Below are 25,206 nucleotides of genomic sequence, written 5' to 3' on the forward strand. Positions count from 1 at the left end.
CGTAAGTGTAAATTAATTCTCAAATTCCTAAACTTTAAGTAAATTTAAACGGAGACCAAGAATGCGCTTACATAAACTTTTTATTTATTACGACTGCTTCATTCTGAACGAATTGACTGACCGTTCTGTCGCTAAATTCTTATTGTCACTGTCAAACTTACTTACATGTAGTAAGGCAGGATTAAGATACGTTTATTTTACCTAACGTTTTCTTTATATCTTTGCTGTAATTCACAATTAACTGACGATCATGTGATTGAGTAATTGAGTACAGAGTAAGGCTGTATCTGAGTTGTTAGGGACAAATGTCCACATAATACGTAACATATGTATTTATTGTCTTCAGTATTTTTTTTTATCTGTACTATTATGTCGTTGTACTCACATTAGCGTAATGGAACCCGCAGGCATCCATGCACAGATATAGACACGTGGAAACCCCCTGGATCGTCAGGAGGCCGTATTTGTACGTCGCACGTTGAAGTATCGCTGAAACAGAAACATACATAGTAAGAAACAAATAGTAAACCACCCAGCAGACAGTACGAGACAAAAAAATAAAAAGTTTGTATATTCATATATAAACATAAGTCATTTTATCTGGCGAGCTTTGTAAATGTCGCTAGTATAATACTCAATAACATCTCAATCCAGCGCAACAAACAGTGAGCACATTTATATTCATTACATGTAAATATATCAAAGTAAAAAATCTATTACGTACAGAAACTCTAATTCATGTCTAGACGCGACAGTGCAGTCGACAGTATTGAAGTTTAGTTGAGATTGAATGACAATTGTATAGTCGGGTAATAACAAGAAAGAGTCGCTTAGACGAACACAGAATGTTCATAGTTCAGGCTAGTCTAAAGCTTGAAATTTGCATGCAAAATAAGTTTCACAAAACAGACATATGCTGGGTATAAAATATATTTTTATTTTCATAGAAATTGCATCACATGTACGCTTTATGATGAGTGCCCGCGCCGTCGCAGACGTCCATTAACAAAAGCCCACAGCCCGTACACGGCTAATGGTGACCGTAATGTTTGCATAACAATACGATTGCGTTAGAATGTCCTCGCAAATTTCACGCAAGTTCACAATAAACGACATTACTGGTTATTACGTGATTTGAAAACGGACGCTGAATGTAAAGGGAGGGTCAGGAATTATGGGATAAGAAGCGAAAAATATATCTCAATAATAAACGTAAGATATCAGCACTATTAATTAAAAATCAAATAATAGCTAGCTGTATTAGACAAAGGATAAATTAATTTTAACGTAAATACTATTTCGTATAACCGTCCCTCATTTTAACTACGAAACTTTTAATTGTGTTAAGAGTATTAAAGGTGATAAATGTCGAAATGTAAAGAGAACATTTAAACAAACTTCCTCAGTCCTAACATCCGACACTACCCCTTAGTTAAATACAAACAATTTTATAGATGTCCAAAGATGGCGTACTCACCGTCGCATACTGGCGCGTACACTTAAATAGCTACTGTTAGTATAATACACGCTGTTTAAGGAAATAAATGGCATTCCACAGAAATTTACAGAAAATTGTGAATGTTTTAAATAATGTACAAAGATTTATGGGTTAGCTTGAAATATATATGAATGTTTCGACTATACTCAGTTTGTGTTATATTAAATAAATCGTTATATCAATACGAAAGATCCTTTTTCTTAATAATGTACAGTAGTAGAAGTAGCTCTGTGTATCACGCGATCCATGACACAAAACTAAAATATATGAGACTTATTCTAATTTATATTATAAATATTAAGTAATAGTATTAGCTACAAACATATGTTTTTTATAATATAAGTATAATAGATTAAAGCAACACTCTTATTATAAAATAAGATTATTGTCTATTTTACTAGTAATTTTTTTTATACTATTTACATTGTTTGAGTTGTTAAAAATATGATTATTATTCGTGATATGAAAATCGCAATAATACCGATTCACAAATCAATCGGATTTTAATCGGTGAACCTAAATATGAATCGATTGAAGTCAGTAATCGGTAGACAGCACTAGCGGCGCCCGCGGCAGTGACAGCGTCCAGGCCCACCATCAGTACAAATATAAAACAATATATAATAAATAAAAATATTCTATGTTTTATAAAATATTTTTTTTTCCTCGCAGTCGAATTAGACATATTATTTAGAGCTGATATTAATATGAGTATATGAGCTGACTTCCTGTTTAGTTTCTTGAAAATTTTTAACGTTACATAAAAATATAGTCAATACAACAACTGTATAAAATCATCATATCTTTTATTTCATTACACACGAAAGATACAAATTGTGTATTAGATCTCTGGTTTGATCTTAACAAATAACTTGTAGTTTGAGATCAATCGTAGATCAATGCCGTAAGCTACCACGAACATAGTTACCATTTAACAATAATTCAATATACAAACTGTAATTTTAATATATATATATATATATATATATATATATATATATATATGTTATTGATATTAACATAAAACTATTACATTGCAATTCGGAATCAATTAAATAGATAAAAGCAGATGAGGCTAGGTTTAAAACAACGTATATTATTATATATATTTTCATGAAAATCTCTGCTGATTATTATAATGTATATATTATATCAAAACATATGTAACCTATTTAACCAATGACTGCTATCGATAACTAGCGCTAATTCCTGTTAAAGGGCCTGCTGTAATGTACGTAATTTGCCGACGCGCGCGGGACAATAAACCCTTCATTTATAGTGATGTACAGACACTATATCGACATGTTGAGTATAATTAAATGTTAGTTTATTTGTTCTATACATTACGCGTGAATGGAAGAGATTTACAAAATGGCAGATATACTCTTGTCTTTTGCTATTTTATATATTGAATAGACAAAACAGTTTGAAATCTATTGAGGTTTTTATAGTTCATGTTTGTCGGACTTTAAGGTGAAAAAAAAAATAATCTTATTATTTGTAGAATCCTGACGGAATTTAATTCAACATAGATCGGTGCTATCTAAATTGATTGATTCGACTGTTTAATTAAATAAATATTCGTACATATTATTTAATGTTCAAACTCCTCTACCAGACAATCCTATTTCAATTATCAAACGTAAAGTCCTTCGGCTATTCCGAACATTGAATCTGAATTACTGTAATTTAAAACAATCACAGTATTAAAACAAGAATCTCATTGACAGTAGACAGACGGTAATACAAGGTAATACAAGGTAATCATGTAATCTAGTACTAACGTATTTTTAAAGCGGCCTTGAAGTACAATTCTGAGTAATTGTTTGACAATAATATTATCATAATAGTATCAATTATGAACGTGTGAATCTGCTAGCTTACTGCGGGTTTGCCGTGTCTGAATACAGACAGTTTTTAGTGTTACATGCGAATACTTAGAAACGAATACTAGGCACAGATTTCATTTAGTTTTAAAAAGTAAATTGAGAGCAAGACCTAGGATATTGTAGGAGTTAGAGCAATTCTAATATCGTGATTCAACACTTATTGGACGTATTTAAGTAGAGAGATATAATTTAAATAAAAAAATAACTGCTATATAACAAATTATATAATACAAATTTTTATTATATATTTAATATCATTAAAAATAATATGTTTTAGTTTTATATATAAATCTTTCGTCAATTAATAGTCACAGATATTTGAAACAGCCCGCTGATAATTATTTACAATATAATCACCAGAGATGGCGCCAGTTAAGCATCACGTCATAATAAGCTCCAGTCACGCAACGACCTCACAGACAGACGGACGTGTTGGCTGCTAATTGTTGTAATTAATAAACACAACACATCCTTTTAGAATACAAGTCGCCCGTCCTGATACGCGATCCCGCGACATCCACTCGTCTAGGGGCAATAAAAAACTTTATTTATTAAAAACAATCATATACTTTATAAATTTAAAATATGAAAGTTGATATTTTTTTATGAATCTCCACATAAATTTTGACAGTATCAAGCATTATGCTAATCTGTTTGAAGTAGCGCCAGATCTCCAATTACGTGTCGGAAGATATCATTTATCATAAGATATAAATGTAATTGAATACAGTCTAGTCTTAAGCCCGGGAGACTTAATCTACTCGAGATAAAAGTAATGTGGCCAGAGATGGTGCCTTCATGAAAATTATTAACTTAGATAAGGCTCTATATAAATAATAATTACGGTGAAAGTTGGTAGCTGTCAGAATCGGGTACGGTCGAGACCACCGCCACGCTGATTGGATACCCCCAAATATTTGGTCATCCGCCTTCACAGCACTTGTCACGGAGGTTTTATTTATTATCACCTTCATGGTAAATTAAATTAAACTCATCCGATCCGTTTGACAGTTTAATACAATGGCGGGAAACTAAGGTACTTAGGATTTGTTTTGACGTAACGTCTATAGCTGATTGATTTTAACTGATGTATTGTTAGAAGTAGCGCAATCCGTGCCGTACTAATTATAATATACTACAATCCTTAGAATATTTATTTCGATTGATTATAATTAATTATAATCAATCGAAATATTGCAATTTTTTAATGGCAACATTTAAGTATCGACTTGTATTTGAAAACTATAAATAATGGCTTCAGCCATTACATTACATTACCGGAAGTAATGCTGAACAAGTCTAGAACTATGCTTCGAACCATGTTTAAAAAAATATATAATGTATTTATTAAATGCGATTTTTTTTGTTTATTAGGTTTAACTGATCAGGAAATATTAGAAGTGCACTGCAGGCGTCCGAGCGTGGGGACTTGACGTCGCGGAAGGAATCGTTTTGTCATGGACGAGATAACGCAGTCACTGTGTTCAATACACGATCAAACATGTCTGGAGTCTGGGCTATTAGATAGAGCTGGTGGAGTCAGGGTTATAGCAACATAAACGTACTCATTACTCACAAGCATCAGACTTAATACTCACAAATTCACTCGTACAATGAGCCATTTTACAGATAACAACTGCTCGTGTTTGAGAGGGTCTTATTTTAAAATACATTTAATTTAATATACGTTAATATAATTTTTGTTTAATCGTGGCTTCGTTTGCAGTAAAATCGTGGAATATTTTGCCAACGTCAACGTTTAGGGATGTCTTACAATTTGTTTGTAACAATTAAGACTATATGTTGTCAAGTAATAAATATTGAAAATACTATTACTCCTTCATATATTGTAGTGTAAATTTCGATTCATCTGATCGAGACATCTGTGGTGATTTTTATTTTACTTATTATTATAATGACCTCATTAAAGGCCAGATTAAACTGGCATTTGATAGTTTTGAAACAATTATATTTTGAGCTCTGTTTGGGATCTCGTTTCCGTCTCGCCGCTTGATGGCTTTGGGATATAGTTCCTAATCAAATTTACGTCATAAATAGCATCGAACACGTAACATTCGGGTGACTTTGAACAAATATTAATTAAACTAATTAATTTATATTTTATGTTCGTGACAGACATTTAATTTTTTTCTTAACGTAAAAGAATTCTTATACAAAGTCCTTTCTAATGATATTCCTCGATCAATAAACTTTGAGTACCCTTTAGGTTTATTTTATAGTCCTTTCGTCTGGTTTGTTTGTAAATTAATTAAATGTAACAACTTAAAACTTTAGTATTTCCCATAACAGTTTACTATATAGTATATACATATATTGGTCTAGGTGCTAGTAAAAATATAACTAGTCTTACTAAAAAAACCTTTATTCCATTCGACAAACACCATGACGTGTTTTCGTCATACAATATTCAAAATTATAATTCGTTCAACAAATAGAAACGTTGGCATTGGCAAAATATTCCACAATTTCAGTGCGAATGAAGTCACAGCATAAACGAAAGAGACTAGAGACGTTATACAAAATCTTATTTCTTACAAATCATTAAGCAAAAAAATATTAAAGCTTTAAATATATTACATATCTTGTTTAGATAATTGTAGATCGTAATATCTTAGTAGGCGTTATAATTTCGATCGCCCGTACCTCGTGACACTGTGAGGTCATCGAACGGCCTTGTTCACAGATTTCGCGCGGATTCAGTCGTAACAGATCTACGTGCGTCCCATCACGTAGCATGTAGTGATGTAACAAATCATCGATATATATACATATACATCGATATACTAATCCATTAGTCATAGGTGAATAACATTTGCATACGCACATTACTGCAATTACAAGGTTCAATGTTCTAATATAATGTGACGATTTATTGGACAATCATTGCTATGTGCGTATGAATAGTTTAATTGAAATGCAAGGTCGGTTAAGTCGATAATAGTGACAGTTATATTATAAACATAACATAACATGTTAACTTACGATTAATGTTATCTGGGCATAGCAAATGAATTATGATTTTGTATCGATTTTTTTTTCTATCGATGATTGTTTACATCACTATATTTATCGACGTTTTAGTGCTATAATATTAACCGCTGACCTTTGATATATAATTAACCCATGTAGTATTGTTTCCTTGGTCTGTTATTCATATTATAATTTGTTATAACACAGTGATGTAATCACTACGACAAATATGAACGCAAATTAATCACGTAGCTTCAAATGACTTATGAATCCATTGTCCGGCATCTTGGCTTTTATTTTAAACGAATCTTAAAAATGCTGTTATTATAAGGCATATAGGTTGTACGTTCTTAACTCGTTCAGGATGACCTCCTAAACAGTTTATTTGGAAACTTTCTAGTAATGATGAAATAGAAAACGACTTGTATGTTTTTTTTTGCAGTATTTTTTTCCAAGTCCTAAAAAACGTAGCATCGTAAAGAAAGTCGGTTAAATCCGTGAACGACTCATTAGCAGTTATTCGTGTATTAAGCGTATCGTTTGTTCGTTACATTAAAAAAAATATTCGAAATTCAAATCCTTTATGTCAAACGGAAATATATAATCCGTTCGAAAGCTTTAAAATTAAAAAATAAAAAACTATTAACAAAAAAAAAAAAAGTACTAAAACAGAAACCGTAAAAACTATACGAGTTATAAAGTTGATAGACTGAAAAGTGGCGCACGGAAATAGTTTAAGAATCTGCTATGAAATAAAAGAGCGGGGTCATTCAACTTCACAGAAATATCTAAGGATATTAACATTTGGAAACATTCTTCATATAATTTAAGTTACATATATATTGTATAAATACTAATACTAACTGAAAGGATAGACAGAAATATTGTTAGTTATAATCAAGTCTGTTTCATATCAAATCAAATTGTTATGTACTTATACATATATATAATTTTTTTATATATTCTTTATATAATACATAATAATAATTTTTATATTCAATCGCTTTAAATAAAAGAATTTTTAATTCAAAATTCGAACCAACGTCCGCTTAGTAACAGTCTACGGTTAGACAGACGGAGTTTCTCATTGTATATTTGGAAGCACAACGAATTTGTATACAAATCGCAATTTCCTGGGAAAATATCATAACGCTTAAATCTATGACCGTTCAAATGAGGTTTTGTTGATGTTTTTATACTATTATGGTTAAATATGGTTATAAAAATACATACTGTTTATTTATTATATCATTACTCTTACTACGAGTTTAAGTCAAACGAAATACTAACAGTTTGTAAGCTATGGTATCGACGTATGGTTTTGTATGTGAATATTATAATGCGGTTATTCGTTTTCAGATATTTATATTAAAGATTCTTAGATTATTTTCAATAATATACATATGTGAAAGCAGATTTAGTTTTGTATTTTTTGATCTAACGTGGATTTTACAATTTCAATTTGTATCGCTTAAAATTTATCGATATTTTCATTTATATCACGCACGTCACTATTATCCAAAAATATTCCGCGTTAAGTGTTTTCGGTTGCCGTCTTCATGAAATCAACGACCGCTTTATGTAATAACTTAATTAAAAGATATACAAAGATATACAGGTCAGTGTGGCTTGATAAGGTCGCAGTCGGTACTTTAAATACATCACTAGTTGCTAACTCAAACGAACGAAAATATGAAACTCCCTGTTATTGAATAATTTTGCGACATCCATCACTTTTAAATAATTTATATGAAAATTTAATTTAATTGTATTTTGTTAAGGGATTTAATTCTGTTAAACGTAATTTATTGACTTGCTAATAAAGTGTACATACAATTTGGAAACGTATTTAAATAGTCACAGATAATGACGTCGTTGTGACGATGTTTAGATAAGGAAATTTATTTGCATTACTTACAAGAATATACCTATTACCTACAGTTAAATTATGTATTAAATGTTCATAGACTGTTATTTTCTCATTCACTCATTCCTTCATTCAGTCATTCATTCATTTATCTACGTGGAGCTTAAATTAGTTTTTAATCATCACAATGAGACTGATCACTTAACACTCACTAACATTCCTCTTACTACCTCGTACGTAATTAAACTTTAAGTCAATTAACTTCTCAGTTACCGAAACATATTTACAGTTATAACAGCCAAATCTTTCTCATTCATCACAAAGTTATTTCAATGCATTATCAAAATATTTAATAACTATAAACGTAATTTACATTACGATACAAAAATCCGATTCTTGTAAAAGAAATAAAATTGACGTTTTGGTACGAAAAAAAAAGACAACGAACCACCACGTTCAGCCAGACGAAATATTCATTAACACGCCCTTCATCGTTATTAATTAAACGTCAAATAAAGAAAACGAGAGTATTTGGCGACTGTCACCGATAGCCCGCGCTCGGCGTGGGGTCCTGTCAAACTAATCCGTCCGCTGTCAACTCTCTGTCACAACTGTCAACATTAATAATAATCTGTCAGATTCAGTAATCACTGGACGCGCCCTTTAAATTGATTGATATGATTGAATGTAATGTGTCCGTGTTTACTCCATTCACTCTTTACAAATCCAGATTTATATACATTCAAATCAACTGATGGTTATTATAGATAGGACTGTTTTTTTTTTATTAAATTGTCAACGGATTAAACGTTTAAATTTTACTGCCGATCTACGTTAATAAAAAAAATAATATTTTATAGATTTACAACATAAGAACTGTCTTTGTGATATATTTTTTTAAATAAATAATTATGTTGAGTTACGAGTAAGTATCACGCATGTGATGTTTGTATGTTGGTTTATTCGCTCATAACTACTGAAACGCACAATGAATATATCGATAATAAAAAAACTGTATTTATGACATTTAGAATAATTTTTCATGTTTGTTTATATAAAGCAGGTTTTAATACAAATGCCGGTTGAATAAAATAAAAAAAAAACAATTCAGTAGGGTCTATATTCAGTAGGGTCTATATTAAAATATGTCAGATTCTGTGATCAGCGTTTACATTTATTTTGTATGCTAAAAATATTAAGTTTATACTATAAAAGTTGAGACATTTCCATTTAATATATTATCTTAACCATAGTGCTATAACTATCATCTATGAAGTGTTATAAATAAAGTAAATTGATCTCAATTCAACGTCAATCACTATTAATAATTATTGTTGCTCAAAACGAATGACATCACAGAATTCTAATTGAAGACCTAATTTCTGGTCTTGCATAATGATATTAGTGACTGTAATGTTGGCATTACTTTTTTTGATATAAATAAACATTGGATATATTTTTTTTATTTTGTGCTTATTTGTTCGTAATGTTGGCAGTATGAACAGACAAACTCGCAGGAGCGTTTAAGTACTCTTAGTGATATTAAGTTATCACTGCGGGGGATCTCGCCCCGAAATGCAGCCTCTTTATATTATGATAAGGAGGTGGTAGAGCCTAGCTGTGGTCATGTTACTATAGCTAGAACATGGGCTGGCTCGACCGGGGAAGTACCACCCTCTCACAAAAAATCGGCGTGAAGTAGCCTTCAGCGGCTGCGTTTCGTCCGATGAGTGAGACAGCCGGTTGCCCTTTCCCCGTTCCCACCCTTTCCTGCCATTTCCTTATTCCCACCCCTCCCTTTTCCTCAACAATCAAGGCTGACAACGCATCCGCCACATCTATGGGGACGGTCACTACTGTCCATCAAGTAGGCCTTCTGCTCATTTGCCAACTTTCACATAAAAAAACATTAAGTATAATTATTTATTTTGTTCATTAAATATTATTGATAAAATAAATAAAAAAGTTGATATAGGCCTCTCGTCTTGATTGCAAGTTTAACGTATGTACACGTTTGTAAGAAAAAACTATATATATTCAAATTATTGAATAAAAATAATATATAAATATCTTGTTTTACACTGTGATTAAGATTAAGAACATAAAGTTTTATGTAAATTACGTTTAACTGGTTTCATGTCACAGAAATTTTGGAATCATTCTAAACAATCCTGTAGTGCGCTCGTTAGCCTTAGCGTAAGGTTGTATATATAAGTAAATATGGCGGAATAATACTTCTTTATTAATGAGCTTACATTACGAACGAAATGTATGTTTACTGAACAGAAAATGAAAAATTTTAATTAAAAAAAAAAAACACAACCTGTAAAACAAACACAAGTTGTAGCCGTTAGGGATGTCCCTATCGGCATATTTTATCGATACATTATCCGTCTAATGGCCGTCGCTTGAGTTGTATCGCCTCTCTATAAATTAAGATCTCTATGATATAAGCATAATTTTTCTGTTATTTATTGAGCCGCGTCCTTTGTGACACCGGACTATCTGAACTGTGAAATTGTCACGAGCGTCACCGGCCGGGGATGGTCAAATTTATTGATGTTATTATAAAAAAAAACATTGATTTATTATAAATTGAGACGTTTATTTTAAACATGCTTTTTGTTATGATGTTACGGATGGACATAGTTATGTTCATTAATATTAATAATTATTATAATAAGATATTGATAGCTATCAAGATGAAGTGATGATTAAGACTTTATATATATATATAACAGTGACATCAATAAAAATATATCAGAAAATAAAGGTATTCTTTTATAATGCAAATATATACGATGGACATGACACAACATGACATTATGACACAACCAGGTATGACAGATAATTAGATATTTATATAATAAAGTCTTAAAACACACGTGGATATTCTGTAATATAAAACTTACTTGATCAAGATAAATCTAAACCCTAGAAAAAAATCATCTGCTTAGGAAACAATAAAAAAATTGCCTTGTTTTATATATATATATATACATATATATGTGAGTGTAGAAGTCGAAGATATGTTACAATAATTAATATGTGCTTAAAGATATTCTGACAAGAAATCATTATATTTAATTGATTATTTTGTACTAATTCCGTTTTTGTAACCATCTGGTGTAATCAAACGTTTGACTTAAACGGAGTTTAAGTTAAAATAATCGTGTCATATTATTTTAAACAAACAATAATATGTGAAATGAAACACCTAAGTGGAAATATTAAAATAAATAGAGCCGTGTTTTTAAACACTAGGGAAGTGAAACTATCGATAAAATACATCCGACACCCATTATATGTATAACCCTAAATTCAAATTCCCATTACATTAATTCGTTTAGAATCTCAGCTATAGAATTTTGTCTTGGAAAATGGCATCATAGATAAATAATGCAAAACGCTTTCAGACCTTTATGCATAACGGTTAGATGAGGACATTCACGTTTATTTGTATTACGATAATTTAGTAATGTATAATTCCATCGACTGTGAACAACACTAATGTTTTCATTCAGCGGAAAGCGCTATTAAACATGTAACATGTTATTGTTACACTAATTGTAAATAGCTTGAACTCAATACGAATATATTAACGGAAATTTGAATTCGTTACACTTACGTTACATTATTATCGATATTAAGGATATATGGACATCACTAAAATTTAATAGATGCAAATCAAATCACAAGAAAGCTGTATATATTATTGACAAATATATCTTTATATATTTTTTTAAACAAAACATCTTATATATAGTCGGTACAATATCAATACTATAGCCTTAATATTAAATCTTCTCTAACTCTTCAGTGACCTCTCGACCTTTAACCATCACTTTCATTCATCCAAGCAGTTGTCATGAAACGAGAATATTACTCACACTCCGGACCCTAGATATTCATATCTGAATACATTTATGTTATCCAGCGGGACTCTTAGTAAAATGAGATCTAAGACCTTCGCGATTATTCATTTAAATAAAAATAATATTTTCGTATTTTACTACGCGTTTTTTTATTATTTTAACTACGTATCGAGAATATTAATCTTATTTTAATTTTAATAAAATTTTATAAATGTTTATTAAATATATACATCCCTTCGACTCTGTTTGTGTTAATTCTTTTGCTTTCCGAGATTTAAAATCTCTTTGCTCATCCAAAAAAATATTTAGGCTTCAATAATGTCACACGAAAGTTCTAGAGAAAAATATGTCATGAAGATTTGAATTTAATTTTAATGTTAATTTTACAGAATCGAAGACAATCTCTAAGAATCATTAAATTTACAGTTAAATAGCTCAACGGACAGATAACAAGCGTACATTTAAGTTGAATAATTGAATTAAAATAATATAAAGCTGTATGTTTCAGTAATTGAATCAGTGTGTTAAATTGTACGATGGTTTTTATTGATTGTAACTGTATAGTTGGTAAGGTGACGGCCATTTTGTTTTGATTCATGTACCTGTTTACAGTTGACAGCTTTAGTGTTGCCAGTTTACTTAATAATTCAACAGGTTTCCGCTATTTATACACTCATGTGAAAATTTCATTAATAATTTAACATTTATTGAATAATATTATGATTTGTATATATTTTTTTATATTAAAAAGCTTAGAACAGCATTGAAGAGCGTCTCAAATTAATCCCTTTACAACATATTTACTATCTGAATTAAAGTTAAGTAGAGAGAGGAGCTTGAACAATGGAAGTGAGCGTTTAATGCTCGTTAGATAAGGTCCCCTTAAACCTACACCTGGGTCGCAAGTCCCAGGCACTGTTGAAGCTCGTCTCCCTGCACCGATGGACCCGGCATCCGCACGGTGAATCCATGGAATACTGAGAGGTTTCGTCTCATATGAAACTACTTGTTAAAGAAGTTATTCAAAGAAAATAACAGTTACACATTATAATTGTTCGATCCTATTTCCGTTCTTAAATGTAACAACAGCTTTAATATATGAACCTAGGCACCTGATAACTCTATTAACCTTTAATTTTAAACCAACAATTTATAGTTTGTTAATTAAAAACTATCAAACGAACCGTTCCTAAGTATAAACTTGCTAATATAACATTTGAACAATAGTCGAAAATTCTTATTGTGAATGTAGTCAAATGCAACGTTAAGTTCAAAATCACACAAACGGAACGTTAAGAGTTTTTCATAAATCAATTTAACCTCGTCAAAGTAGCTTATTGAGTGACAAACGAGATACGCTTCGTATGTAGTATTGCGATGAAAAACTTATACTAATCACACTGAACTTCAAAAACACCGTAACGACTGAAACCAAGGCTGTTATCGCTTGAATTAATCACCGAAATCTCTTTGAGCGTTTAGCTGGTAATTAATTATAATTATTTCTCTCACCGCTTCCGTGGCGTGAAAAATCTTGATACGTTTAGTCGCATATTTAATACAGTATCATCACAGTGTTTTTTTTTTTTTATCGATGGCCTTATTAGGTCTTTATATTAACGCATAAAACCTCTTTAATAAACTTCATAAACGCTCGTACGTATTAAATTTATTTTATGTTAAGCTAAGTCTGAACATTTCACTTTTGTATTCATATCTTTACCTTTGACTTTATTGACGGATAATAACGTTGTTACCCTTAGTACGTGAAAATGATACATAAAACGAAATGTACAAGATATTAACTTTATATTTATGCACATACTTTCAAACTATCGGTATTTATAGCACGTTATATAAGTTTATTATTGTTTATTTTTCCATTCTTTAAATTTTTGTTAATAATATTTTTTAAGTATCAAGGTGTACTGATCGTTCTATATCAGAACTTACCGAAATAAACAGCTGTGTGAGTGACTTCGTACTAATTGGGTTAAATAAAAAAATATACTTATATAAAAAAAAAAAAGATTTTAATATATATTATACTGAAAATACTGAGAAAAAAAAGAATTGCGAAACGTAACGTAATGTAACGTAAAAATATTTCATATTAATATTTGAATCTAGTTTTAGAGTTTTTTTGTATTGGAAAACCAAACGAAAATTAATTAATTTCATTAAAACAATGCAAAGTGAGGCGATTAATTTTAATTTTATTATTTCTCTGTTACTTTTCTCATATATATATACTTTGAAACAAAACATTATTTACTGTTATGATAAACATAAAATGATTTTATTCATTTATTAAGATATATATATATATATATATATATAAATATATATATAAATATATATAACGATAGACTGGTCGTTTAATTACTAGTCTATCTCACATGTAATCCGTTGAACGTAACCATTAGCCTTACCTATAAACATTACCATAGTTACGCGAAGCAATTATCACTGGCTTGCTCATTATCCCGAATTTAATATTATTATACAGATATGGTCTCAATAATAAAATATATTTTAATTAGTATATAAACGGCGAACAAGTCGACGTTACCGTGTATAATATAAGGTTATATTAAATAAATGTCACAGTACAGTTTGATGGTAGGGGAGCCGGCGGCGGTCGTGGGCGTTAATAGCTACCACTCAACGCATTGGCGAACCTATTTGCAAAATTGATCTTAACACGAGGACGCCACGCCAGTGATTTACTGACAGTTTATAGTTTTATTGATTCAATTTATGCACAACGTTCATTCATAACTGTAACTTATTGATGTATTTTTATTGTAATATAAGATTTTCATTTGTTCGCATTTAAATAAAACTAAGGTTTCAGGAAATTAAGAGTATTTTTATTATTTTATATATACATAATCCCTATACTTCGGTTCATTGAGCGAGCACTCGAGGTGATAGTGTATATTTTATTTAATAGAAAAATCATCTTTTTTCGGCTTTTATTAAAAAAAAAAAAATGTTTTATTTTACTTATCTGTAATATATATCGCTAAGTCATAAGCATAACATAGCTTATTTAGTCAGTTAAATAATATTTACCTTTTATTTATTAAATTATTTTATACGTAAAATGTACCTATCCGCAATTTCTGCTAACTGCCGTCTCGATTCAGTGTAATGTAGGCCAAAATCTCAATAGCGGTAACAGTGAGAACAGTTCGTGTAAATCTTTAATTATGTTGTATGTGGATAGAGGATAGTCTTAACACCTCCGCGGCCTTTGACATCTCGATGCCACCGAAAGCCAGTGCCAGGGGTAATAGAAATTGCATTACGTCTTAACAGCCTCGACGCACGCATCTCAGTACATTTATGAATATAAAATTTACATACGATTCACGTATATATTTAATGCGCTCAGTTAATATGAAATTGTTAATTTTTAACTCAGAACTAGGTTAATTAGTTTTTTAACTTGGTTTTTAATTCATAACAAGCGAGATACATACTACACTTTTTTTAAATAAAGGCAAAATGTTTTTAGGCATGTTTAGATTTCTAATTTAATCTCATATAAAAATTTTTGGATATATACAGAATGAAAAAAAAAAACTTTTTTTTCCTAAACCTCCTATTTGTTAATCTGTGTCCCTATGTCATATTTATTTATATATATATAACAGAGCTTGTACTATGTACGTAATGTCTCCTCTAGTATATCTCATTCTCTCATCTTAATAGCGTTGAAGTATACAATAAAATTCATAAACAGTCCGTCTGTCCGTCTACGGCATGACACTTCAGAACCGTTGCCAGCAATAAGCCCGGCATTCATCTGATAAGATGTCTGTGCATATTATATTACGCTAATACAATTATAATATTTTTTATTTTAATTAAAACATAGGACTCCATAGACAGTATTCATTATACAAGAGTGTTGTTGTATCGTAAATGAGGATGGATTTTGATCCTATTATCTGATCAAATTGATGCTGAAAATATTATCTTCTTGAACAAGGAAAATTCAAACATATGATTCAAGTTGAAACAGAAACAGTATTACATTTAAAACTTAACACATTATTCTTAATAACATCTAAGACTTTCTCGGGTATTCATTTAAATAAAACTAATATTTTCGGATTTACGCTATATATCATTTTAAACATACTCCCGACGTTTCGGTTACTTTGCGGCAACCGTGATCACGGGCAGACGAGACGAAAAACTATGATTAAAATAATAAAAAAAAACGCATAGTACGTCCGCAAATATTAGTTTCATTTAAAAGATTTATCTTAATTTTACAATTTACTGGACGAGTTCGTGTCGTTTGGAAACTCGAGTCGTGCTTACAAAGTAATAAAACTTTTATCTCTTAATTACTCTACACGGTCTATGATTCTCTGATCCTCATTACCTGTCGATAAGTTAACAGTAAAGCCAATTTCACCAGCCTAATGTCTAAAGCGAGCTCCGTATACCGATTGAGAAACTCACTTCAGATATTCAACTCAGATACAGTTCCTAAATCACGATCTTATAATTATTAAGAAAATAATTTAAATTAATTTCGCTTACAGTGTGTATTCATTGTATAATTAATTAGTTATATTCATGTCAGACAAATAGAGCGTTTATTGCTACGTATTAAAGGTCAAAATTGTACCGATATATTAATAACATGTAACGGGGGCAATGAAACCGGCGATAAATTACAAATCCCTACTGAATTTTCTTGTAAATTAAATTGCGGACATTATCTAGCCTTCATTACTCTAAATGTATAAGCTTTCTTTGACATGAAATAACTTTAACTTACCAGACTAAGACTATTATTTATATAGGACAAGATTTAAACATTTTTTTTTATTTTTATTGCTATATAAAACGTTTTTTCCGTACATAGATAGAAAATATTTTCTTCCAAAACCTTCTATTAGTCGATTAATTTCTTTGTCTGTATGTAAAATTATATATAATTATTTGAATGCTAACTAACGATATAGATACGAGACTATAGAATAATGTTACCAATATCTTTATCCTATATTATCTGATCGATTAACTTAATTAATGATCAATTAATGAGGTATATAGCTATTGATTTTAAAGCCAAACTTAGTAGATCGCTGTAAATCCGTCTGACATTGTTAATGCAAATGATGTTACATATAAGTATGTTTGTATGTGCTGATCGTTGATATACTGTCGGGCGGCATTAGTTGAAAATATAAATCTAAAGAGCGGAGGCGAAGTAGAGAGAAATTAGTTATTCTTATATTACGTCTCATTATTGTACAATACAACATACTTATACATATTCAGAAAATTTCAAAAGTAGCATTAAATATAATATTTCTAGTAGTACAAGTTCAATTATGATCTTTGAGTAAGTATGTGTGATCAGAAAAATAAAATTCACTACTAAATACATGTTTATATATATACATTAATAGATTTTAACAGATCTTTGTTTTATTTTCATTTAAAACCATATTAACTATCGTCTATATTAAGTCAGCAGTGAATAAGTAGGTACTTATTGAATTGTTCTGAGAAAAGTATTTAAATCAATCTGACTTTTAGGCTTACAATTCTTTGTTTTATAATGAGTATGTTTTGTTTCATCATTATCAGCCTGTTGGTGCCGACTGCTGAGCAAAGATCCCTTCTCACGTGGTGAAGGTGAGAGCATTAATCACCACGCTTGCTTAAGGCGGAATCTAGATTTATTTCGATTTATATATGTATTTTTATATAATAAAAATAACCTAAATATTAATCATTTAATAATAATACGTAGGCAATAATAGGCAAATGCATTATATAACACATTGGCTTTAATCTAATATACGTAAAATTTTCAAAACACATTCAACATCAGATCACACATACAAACACACATGCAAAACTCCGTCGTAATTACACACGCACACACGTGCATGCAATCAAACACTATCTCCCACATATCCCGGACACACGTGTTCCGGCATAAATAACCTTGCATGCGAACCAAGTATAAATCGAGAAGAAACTCTTCCTTATCTTCTGATCTGAATTTGTTTTCAAACAGATAGATGTGGGAACCAGGGATTCGCATTATAAGATAGCTTTAAATTGTTTTTTGTACTACTACTTCTTGCCCACAACTTCGTCTGCGTGATATCAAAGTTGCGCTCACAGAGAAATTTATAAATTGTGTCAAAACAATCTATAGTCTGTCATGTGACAATACACAAAAACAATTGTTATGCGTTGATCCCGCGGAAACTATGCGGAATACCGGGATAAATTATGAGCGTTTAACGCGCGTTAGATAGGGTCCCCTTAAACCTACAACTGGGTCGCAAGTCCCAACTCCCAGGCAATATTGAAGCTCCTCTCTCTGCAACGCATGGACAAAAGCACGCGCATAGTGAATCCATTGAATGCTGAGAGGTTTCGTCTCTATATGTTATTCTGGTATGTCAGCTACATTATTTTGAAGTTTCATCAAGTTCCATCCAGTAGTTTTTAAGTGAAAGTGTAAAAAATCCATCCATCCATCCATTCGTCCAGCTTTACAAACATTGGCATTCATAATATTATAGTAGGATGAAACTATAGAATCTAAGCATTACTTTGTAATGTACGCACGCGATTTAACAAAATGGCCGAATATACAAAATGGCGGTTACTTTGACGTGACAACTTGAAATCCTGAATCCTGGTCAATTCATTTTAACAAGAAAACAATTTGAAACATGTTACTTTAATTAAAAGATTATCCCGGATATACAAAGATATATAAAATAAACTACTATACATTTGTTATAAATAACTGTATGCATTAGCAATTCAACGCATACCTCTATTATCATTGGCGCCTGATTTATATACGATTTTTTTTGACATTTATAATAAAACCATGAATAAACATTAGTTGGTTATACATTTTAATAAAATTATTCGCGATCTCCTTTACTCGCGTGTTGTTTGTATCGAATGAGAACGGGATGGCATATTGCAATATGTTTTCTATGACAATATGGCGGAAATTGTGGAGTTAAAACTGTAAACATTGTTACGAAACAAAAAATATATGCTATTTTTCTTAGAAGTCCTATATATATATCGTCGAAGTTTTTAAGGAAAATTAAATTTATAATTAATTGAAAACGGCTGAATGATGTAATGCAAGGATGGTTTAAATAAAAAAGTTAAACTGTCAAATTGAAGTTTCGATGAAATGTATTGTTAGGCTTACATACAGATAACGCTATAATTTAAGGTTAGTACAGATGAATGTAATGAATTTATTATTTAAATTGAATTACTTTATACATCGTGTACTGTTTGAAATCACAATGTTTTCTTATCTACATATGCTCGCGTGTGATGTCATGTGTCGGGATCTAATTGCGAATGACAGACGGACATTGATTGGAACCTTAATTTATTGAGGAACTTTTAGGAATGTGAGGTTTTAAGCATTTTATTGTATAGGAATAATCAAAATAAGATCGATAGTATAAAATAAAATATAATTCACCTTTGTTTTATTCATTTTTCGATTTATAATAAACAATTTTATATGTATGAATGTTATTCGCAAACAAATCGATTAAAATATTATGCAAGTAATTAGTCAAAGACACGTTAGTCTGAAGTCTTAATTACCGTTAATCTACTTCCACGTTTCTATTTTTATAATATAAGATCTAAAGCGTTTCAACAGAACATAAATTGATTATTTTCAATTGTTGAAAATCCGCTCGCCCTTTCAAATTGCACCAAACGGGATCGCGATGGTCATTAGTTTTTTATAATTTTATTAAACATTGTAATGAAGTAATTATTGTATCATTTGCACAACAACGCTCTGTCAAACTGAATATTATACGTCGGTTATGGTGATTTTATAGTCTATGATAATATATCCGCGCTGTTATTATAAATAAAAGGCGACATCCACGGACGTGTAATGTCCATTAATTATGCTAACAAGACAGTAAACACAACGATATATAGATAATTATTATAATAATATTCTAACTGGATGAACTATTTGAACCAAGTACTCGGATTGTTGAGAAAAAAATTTTTTTTTTTTTAATCTTCGTCTCGAAAATCCCGGTGTCATGATTAAAAAAATTACTGTCTACAGTTTTAATATACTAAAATAATTTATATGTTCGATTTATTTATATATTTTGATCATTTCCGTTCATGTGTTGGCGCTCATCATCGGGCGTCATAAAAAGCTCACTAATCTCATGATCCGACAGCCGACAGTCATCCTCGGTGGCTATCTACCGTGACGTCTTCATCCCATCACTTTTTGTCCAGTAATACCTGATTACAACACGCGAATAACCACAACAGGCCAGAACTCGTTCGCCTTAATACAGATTATAAAGTTTTGTTCGCTACATCTGTTATCATTAATAGTAATTAGAATAATTAGAATCGCCATTTAAAGAATTAATCTTTATATTTTCATATTTCTGAACGTAAATGTCTTAGTTACAAATATGTTCTGTCGAGAATTCAGTTTAACGAAACCCGTGCTGTCAAATTCAACTGACAGATTGTTTAATTAAAATTTTTCATTTTTTTTTTTCAAATTAGCAACGAACCGTGAAATTAATCCAAAGAGATTAATCCGCTAATTGTAACACATGTATAACATATTAAGTATTACAATATATTTTAGTTTCCCACGCTGTATTTAGGTAGTGTATTAAATAAATAATTTTGCATACGTGTTGCAAGTTATCAATGGATTACATCGGATGAGTGTGAGGTAAGTTCTCTATCAAGCGCGCTCTCGTGAGAGGATTCAGCGATTTACGCTTACCAATGTTATTGCACCTGTCAAATGGAACCCGTTTGATTCGAGCTTTATAATTAAAACGTCTTAATTTCATGATATCGCTTGATTTTATTGAAATAGTTTTATCAGTTCCTGTTTAGATTTTCCTTGCGAGGTGATTGGTTGATATTGGAAACTTACAACAGCATAAAATTTTATGTTAATTTCGTTAGTTTAATATTTCATTGTGTTCTCTAAATTGTAATACATATTGTTATAAAAATAAAATATATACATTTAAATGAAGCAGTAATAAAATAAAATAAAATTCGCATGAATTTATTATAATATATACAAAGTAATCGTCTCGCTAGGCTTGCGCAGGCGCCGTATCACCTTATATGTTCAGAGTTGCTTCCTTATATGGCGTTGTGTATGTAATAGGTCTGTGTTGTTATTTAATAGTAATCAAACTAATTGTTATTACACGTAACTTTAATTTTATTATATTGACTTTAGATTAAATTAATTTTAAAATAAACCATATATACCCTCTATATTATCAACTTAATATTAAAAACTCTTTATGACACTAACTAATGATTATAATCATTAGTTTGTTTTATTCTCGTACATAAATACAGACAGTTTGAAAGTATTCTGCAAGTAATAGTCAAATATTATTCGTACTAAGGTATACATGTTATCGTGTATGTACAAATAGGATTTATCTTTATATTACTTACGATATATCTTTAATTAATAAATAACATAAAATTATTGGCACGTGTTTACTGCTGACTGCTATATATAAGTCATTTATATGACAGGTAAGGTATTGTAAAAATACTTTTTCTTTATAAGGACGTAAGTTTATTCAATTTAAGATTTTATTAATGAATATTGTAAAGGTATGTTAAGTATTTTGTATTCGATTATTTTGATCATTTCTAATTGTTTTTATCATTGTATATGTTTTTACAAAAACTATCTTAGCAGCATCTCACAGTAACTTAACTGTTTCCTTAGCACGAGTTTATATCGTCGAAATAAACTGATGGTATCCACGTATATTGTGAACTGATAACTTTACGTATTTGATGTCTTTTAACTTACTGCATGTTAGCGTCGTCACACTATAAACGTTGCGTTATCAGTTTATATTATCAATCTCGTAACATGAGTTACGATGTAGGTTATTAAATGAAAAGCAAGACGCTGTCTGTATTGTGATCGATGCAGACTTGTAGTAAATATGTTTTTGCTAAGAATACTTCAGCTAGTCACCAATAGTTACTCACAATAAGTGATATGTTTACCTGATGTATCACATCCAGGAAGTCCTACAGTAGACGATCATTCAAAACAAACATATTTGTTACCTATAAATGTTGAATTGAAAATATTATAACATAAAGATAATTATCAATCTAAACGATCTTGTATATAAATAATAAAACGTTATTTATATGTAATAGACATGTCAGTACGTTTGTGTGTTACGAGTGTATTATAAACATAGCTTGGTATACTAATCAAATGAAAGTAATATAAAATAAAAATTATTCTTGCATTGTATATGTAAAATTATAACTTTGTGAATGTATATATGTATAAAAAAATGTTTCAGAAGTATGTTTGTTTGTTTAACGAACATTATATTAATATTTATGAATTCTAGCAACGGCTCGTGACAAATTGTTTTTTATTACACTGACGCGACAAACATTATACGCTGTCTACGTGTTTTATAATATATATACAATAAAATAAATTTAATTGCAGAATTAATATTTCTATGTAATTATTGTATATAACATACTTTTTCTTATATATTATATGTTTAATTCTCCAAGTTATTCGGTAAATAGATTCGAGGTCAGAGAATTGTGGTTAAGTACGAGAGGTCATGCGAGGACACTGCCGGTAGTCGAGTCGAGTTAGTTTAAAAATATTTTGACTTTTATTTTTATAATGAATGGTTCATGAACTGAACATTTAAATTAACAATAATTCTTTCAATTTCACAAAAAAATTATCAAAATGTAAATGCATATTTAATATTATTTAAAAGTCATTAATAGTTTTACGGTCGTGTCGAAAAATATAAGAATTAATGCCAACTCTTTTCACCTGAACCGTGGAGTTAATTACTTGATACAAAATATTATATTAAAATATTTTATTTTATTGTAATTAAAATCGAAAGTTAATATAGAATATAAAATTCTTCAACAAGGTCAGGATGTGAATCTGAAAATATCGGTAAATTGTTTCATAAATTATCTGTATCTGAGCTATTTTGCTGTATTGAAATAACGTTAAATTAATTTCAGTGAATCATATAAATAAATGAAATCAAATAAAAAATCAATATAAAATTGAATTAATAATAATTTACCATGGATTCTCCTTGTATTCAGATTCCTGTGAGTTACGGTTGCGGTTAAGATGGCGCCACCAGTACATTACCACATCCCAGTTCACTGAATCAATGAAACATATATTGCAATGAACGAGGATAATCGTGTGACATTCAACAAAAAGTCCTTTCACTAAATAAATACTAAGGAAATTAGACCAAAATTATTTAGTATCAAATCCACTCTATACATTCCATGTCCAACAAAACATGTTAATGTATAGTACTAACTAACTAATGTATAGTCATAGAATTGATTTATTTTTTAGAACTGTACGTTTGTTTATTTTTGTATGTATGTATGATACCACAATTAAATAGTTTTATATAAAACTGAAAAGTAATTAATAATTAATCATTAATATTCATTTCAGTTTGACATTTCGATATTTTCGGTTGCAGATACAAGATGTGATGATTTTAGATATTCAGCATCATCGTGAAATCTTATCAAAATTTTAGTAGGGACAACTTAGATTCCGAAAAATACATATATAGATCTGTATATAAGCTTTGACGAGTGTAATATTAATAGTACTAATGTACAATTGTATTGAGATTTGACATCATTTACATAAGTCGATTTATTAAAAATACAAGAACATGTTCTAATAAATAAATTAGGAGCAAATTTCTAACGTCCTCGAAAAGCCAACCACCTGTTTGATGTTATCTTATCAATCGGACATCATCACAAGAACGAGGAAAAATATTTAAAAAAAATCTTCATATATATAAAGAAATCAATAAATTATATTTTTATTATAATTCTTTTAGACGTTCTCATGGCCAGCCGTGGGAGACCTTGAACATTACTATTATTTACTATTCTATAAGTTCGTCTGTTTGGCGAGAGGCCAGCACTAGATGTGGAATATTAAGAAAAATTATAACAAGCATTCAGCAGATTACTCTCTTATATATAGAATGGTTCGTTGACTTTTTAATTCGAATATTCCTTGAATAAAGTATACAGGGCAGTTAGTTTTCAATATCTTGTTATATTCCAACTTATATTATGATTACTGCCTAAATGATAAGTCTGTTTCCATATTCAATTTGTATCACGTGTGGTCCACACGGTAATTTATAGATTACGACGTACCTACCGATGGCCAAATTATACATTCTATTATAATTTCCGCGCCACTATATAAATAAAATCCTTATAACATTTCATGCGTGGGACGAATAAAGAATTCCAAGACATTAGCACTCATTCAATTCCACATTAAATTTTTTTCCATTGACATTATTTCCGTTTAAAACCGAACATTTTTTTTTTTATAAATGAAATAAAAAACCGACAACGTGAATTAAAAATCGGTAAATAACAGTCACTGTTACATCACTATTGACAGATGTGGATGCTATTCAAATCACGTACACAATGCTGTGTCACGCGCCGGCCGTTGGGCATTAGAATTTCTGATCATTATTTATTATCTGTAATTAAAAAGTGAGCGCGTTCCGCCATGAATAAGGAGGTTTCACTTCTGATACGGCCGCGTGTTTTATTGTTTATATTAATTCATTGCGTGATAAAAATTGATCGTTATGTAAATTGTATATAGTTTTCATTAATTGAGATGTTTCCGTTTTGATACAATTATATTAATATTGTAATTCTTTGTATGATTTGCGTCTTATAAGAAAAGTCGTAAAACCTTTTCCTTAATCTGATATTTTTGTCTCTTTGAAGTTTGAAGTTGTCCCGCAATATCCTATCCTTTGATACGAATAAGGTATCTGTTTATTAGTCTTATTAGATATTTTTAAGGCGAATCAATATTATTATATAATTTTTTAACTTAACCACATTAAGTGCGTGGGGTTAACTATAAAATGCGAATATAATGTGTATTATATGACAATACATTTAACG

At 30.1% G+C, this 25,206-nt stretch overlaps 1 protein-coding gene and 1 long non-coding RNA gene across 3 annotated transcripts in view; one reads left to right on the forward strand and one right to left on the reverse strand.

Moving 5' to 3' along the window:
* Positions 1 to 25,206, reverse strand: part of LOC116773868 (fibroblast growth factor 3) — a 92,244-nt gene that overhangs the window by 14,554 nt on the left and 52,484 nt on the right. For both annotated transcript variants that reach the window (XM_032666419.2, XM_032666418.2), the window contains exon 4: positions 386 to 489. In XM_032666419.2, coding sequence (XP_032522310.1) covers positions 386 to 489 — 104 coding nt within the window. The remainder of the gene's footprint in view (positions 1 to 385; positions 490 to 25,206) is intronic.
* Positions 21,752 to 23,485, forward strand: LOC133319428 (uncharacterized). Its single transcript, XR_009753039.1, has 2 exons — positions 21,752 to 21,810; positions 23,323 to 23,485. It is a non-coding gene; the product is annotated as an uncharacterized LOC133319428 (long non-coding RNA).

Source organism: Danaus plexippus, chromosome 20 (genome assembly GCF_018135715.1).
Source record: "Danaus plexippus chromosome 20, MEX_DaPlex, whole genome shotgun sequence".
Lineage (NCBI taxonomy): Eukaryota > Metazoa > Arthropoda > Insecta > Lepidoptera > Nymphalidae > Danaus > Danaus plexippus.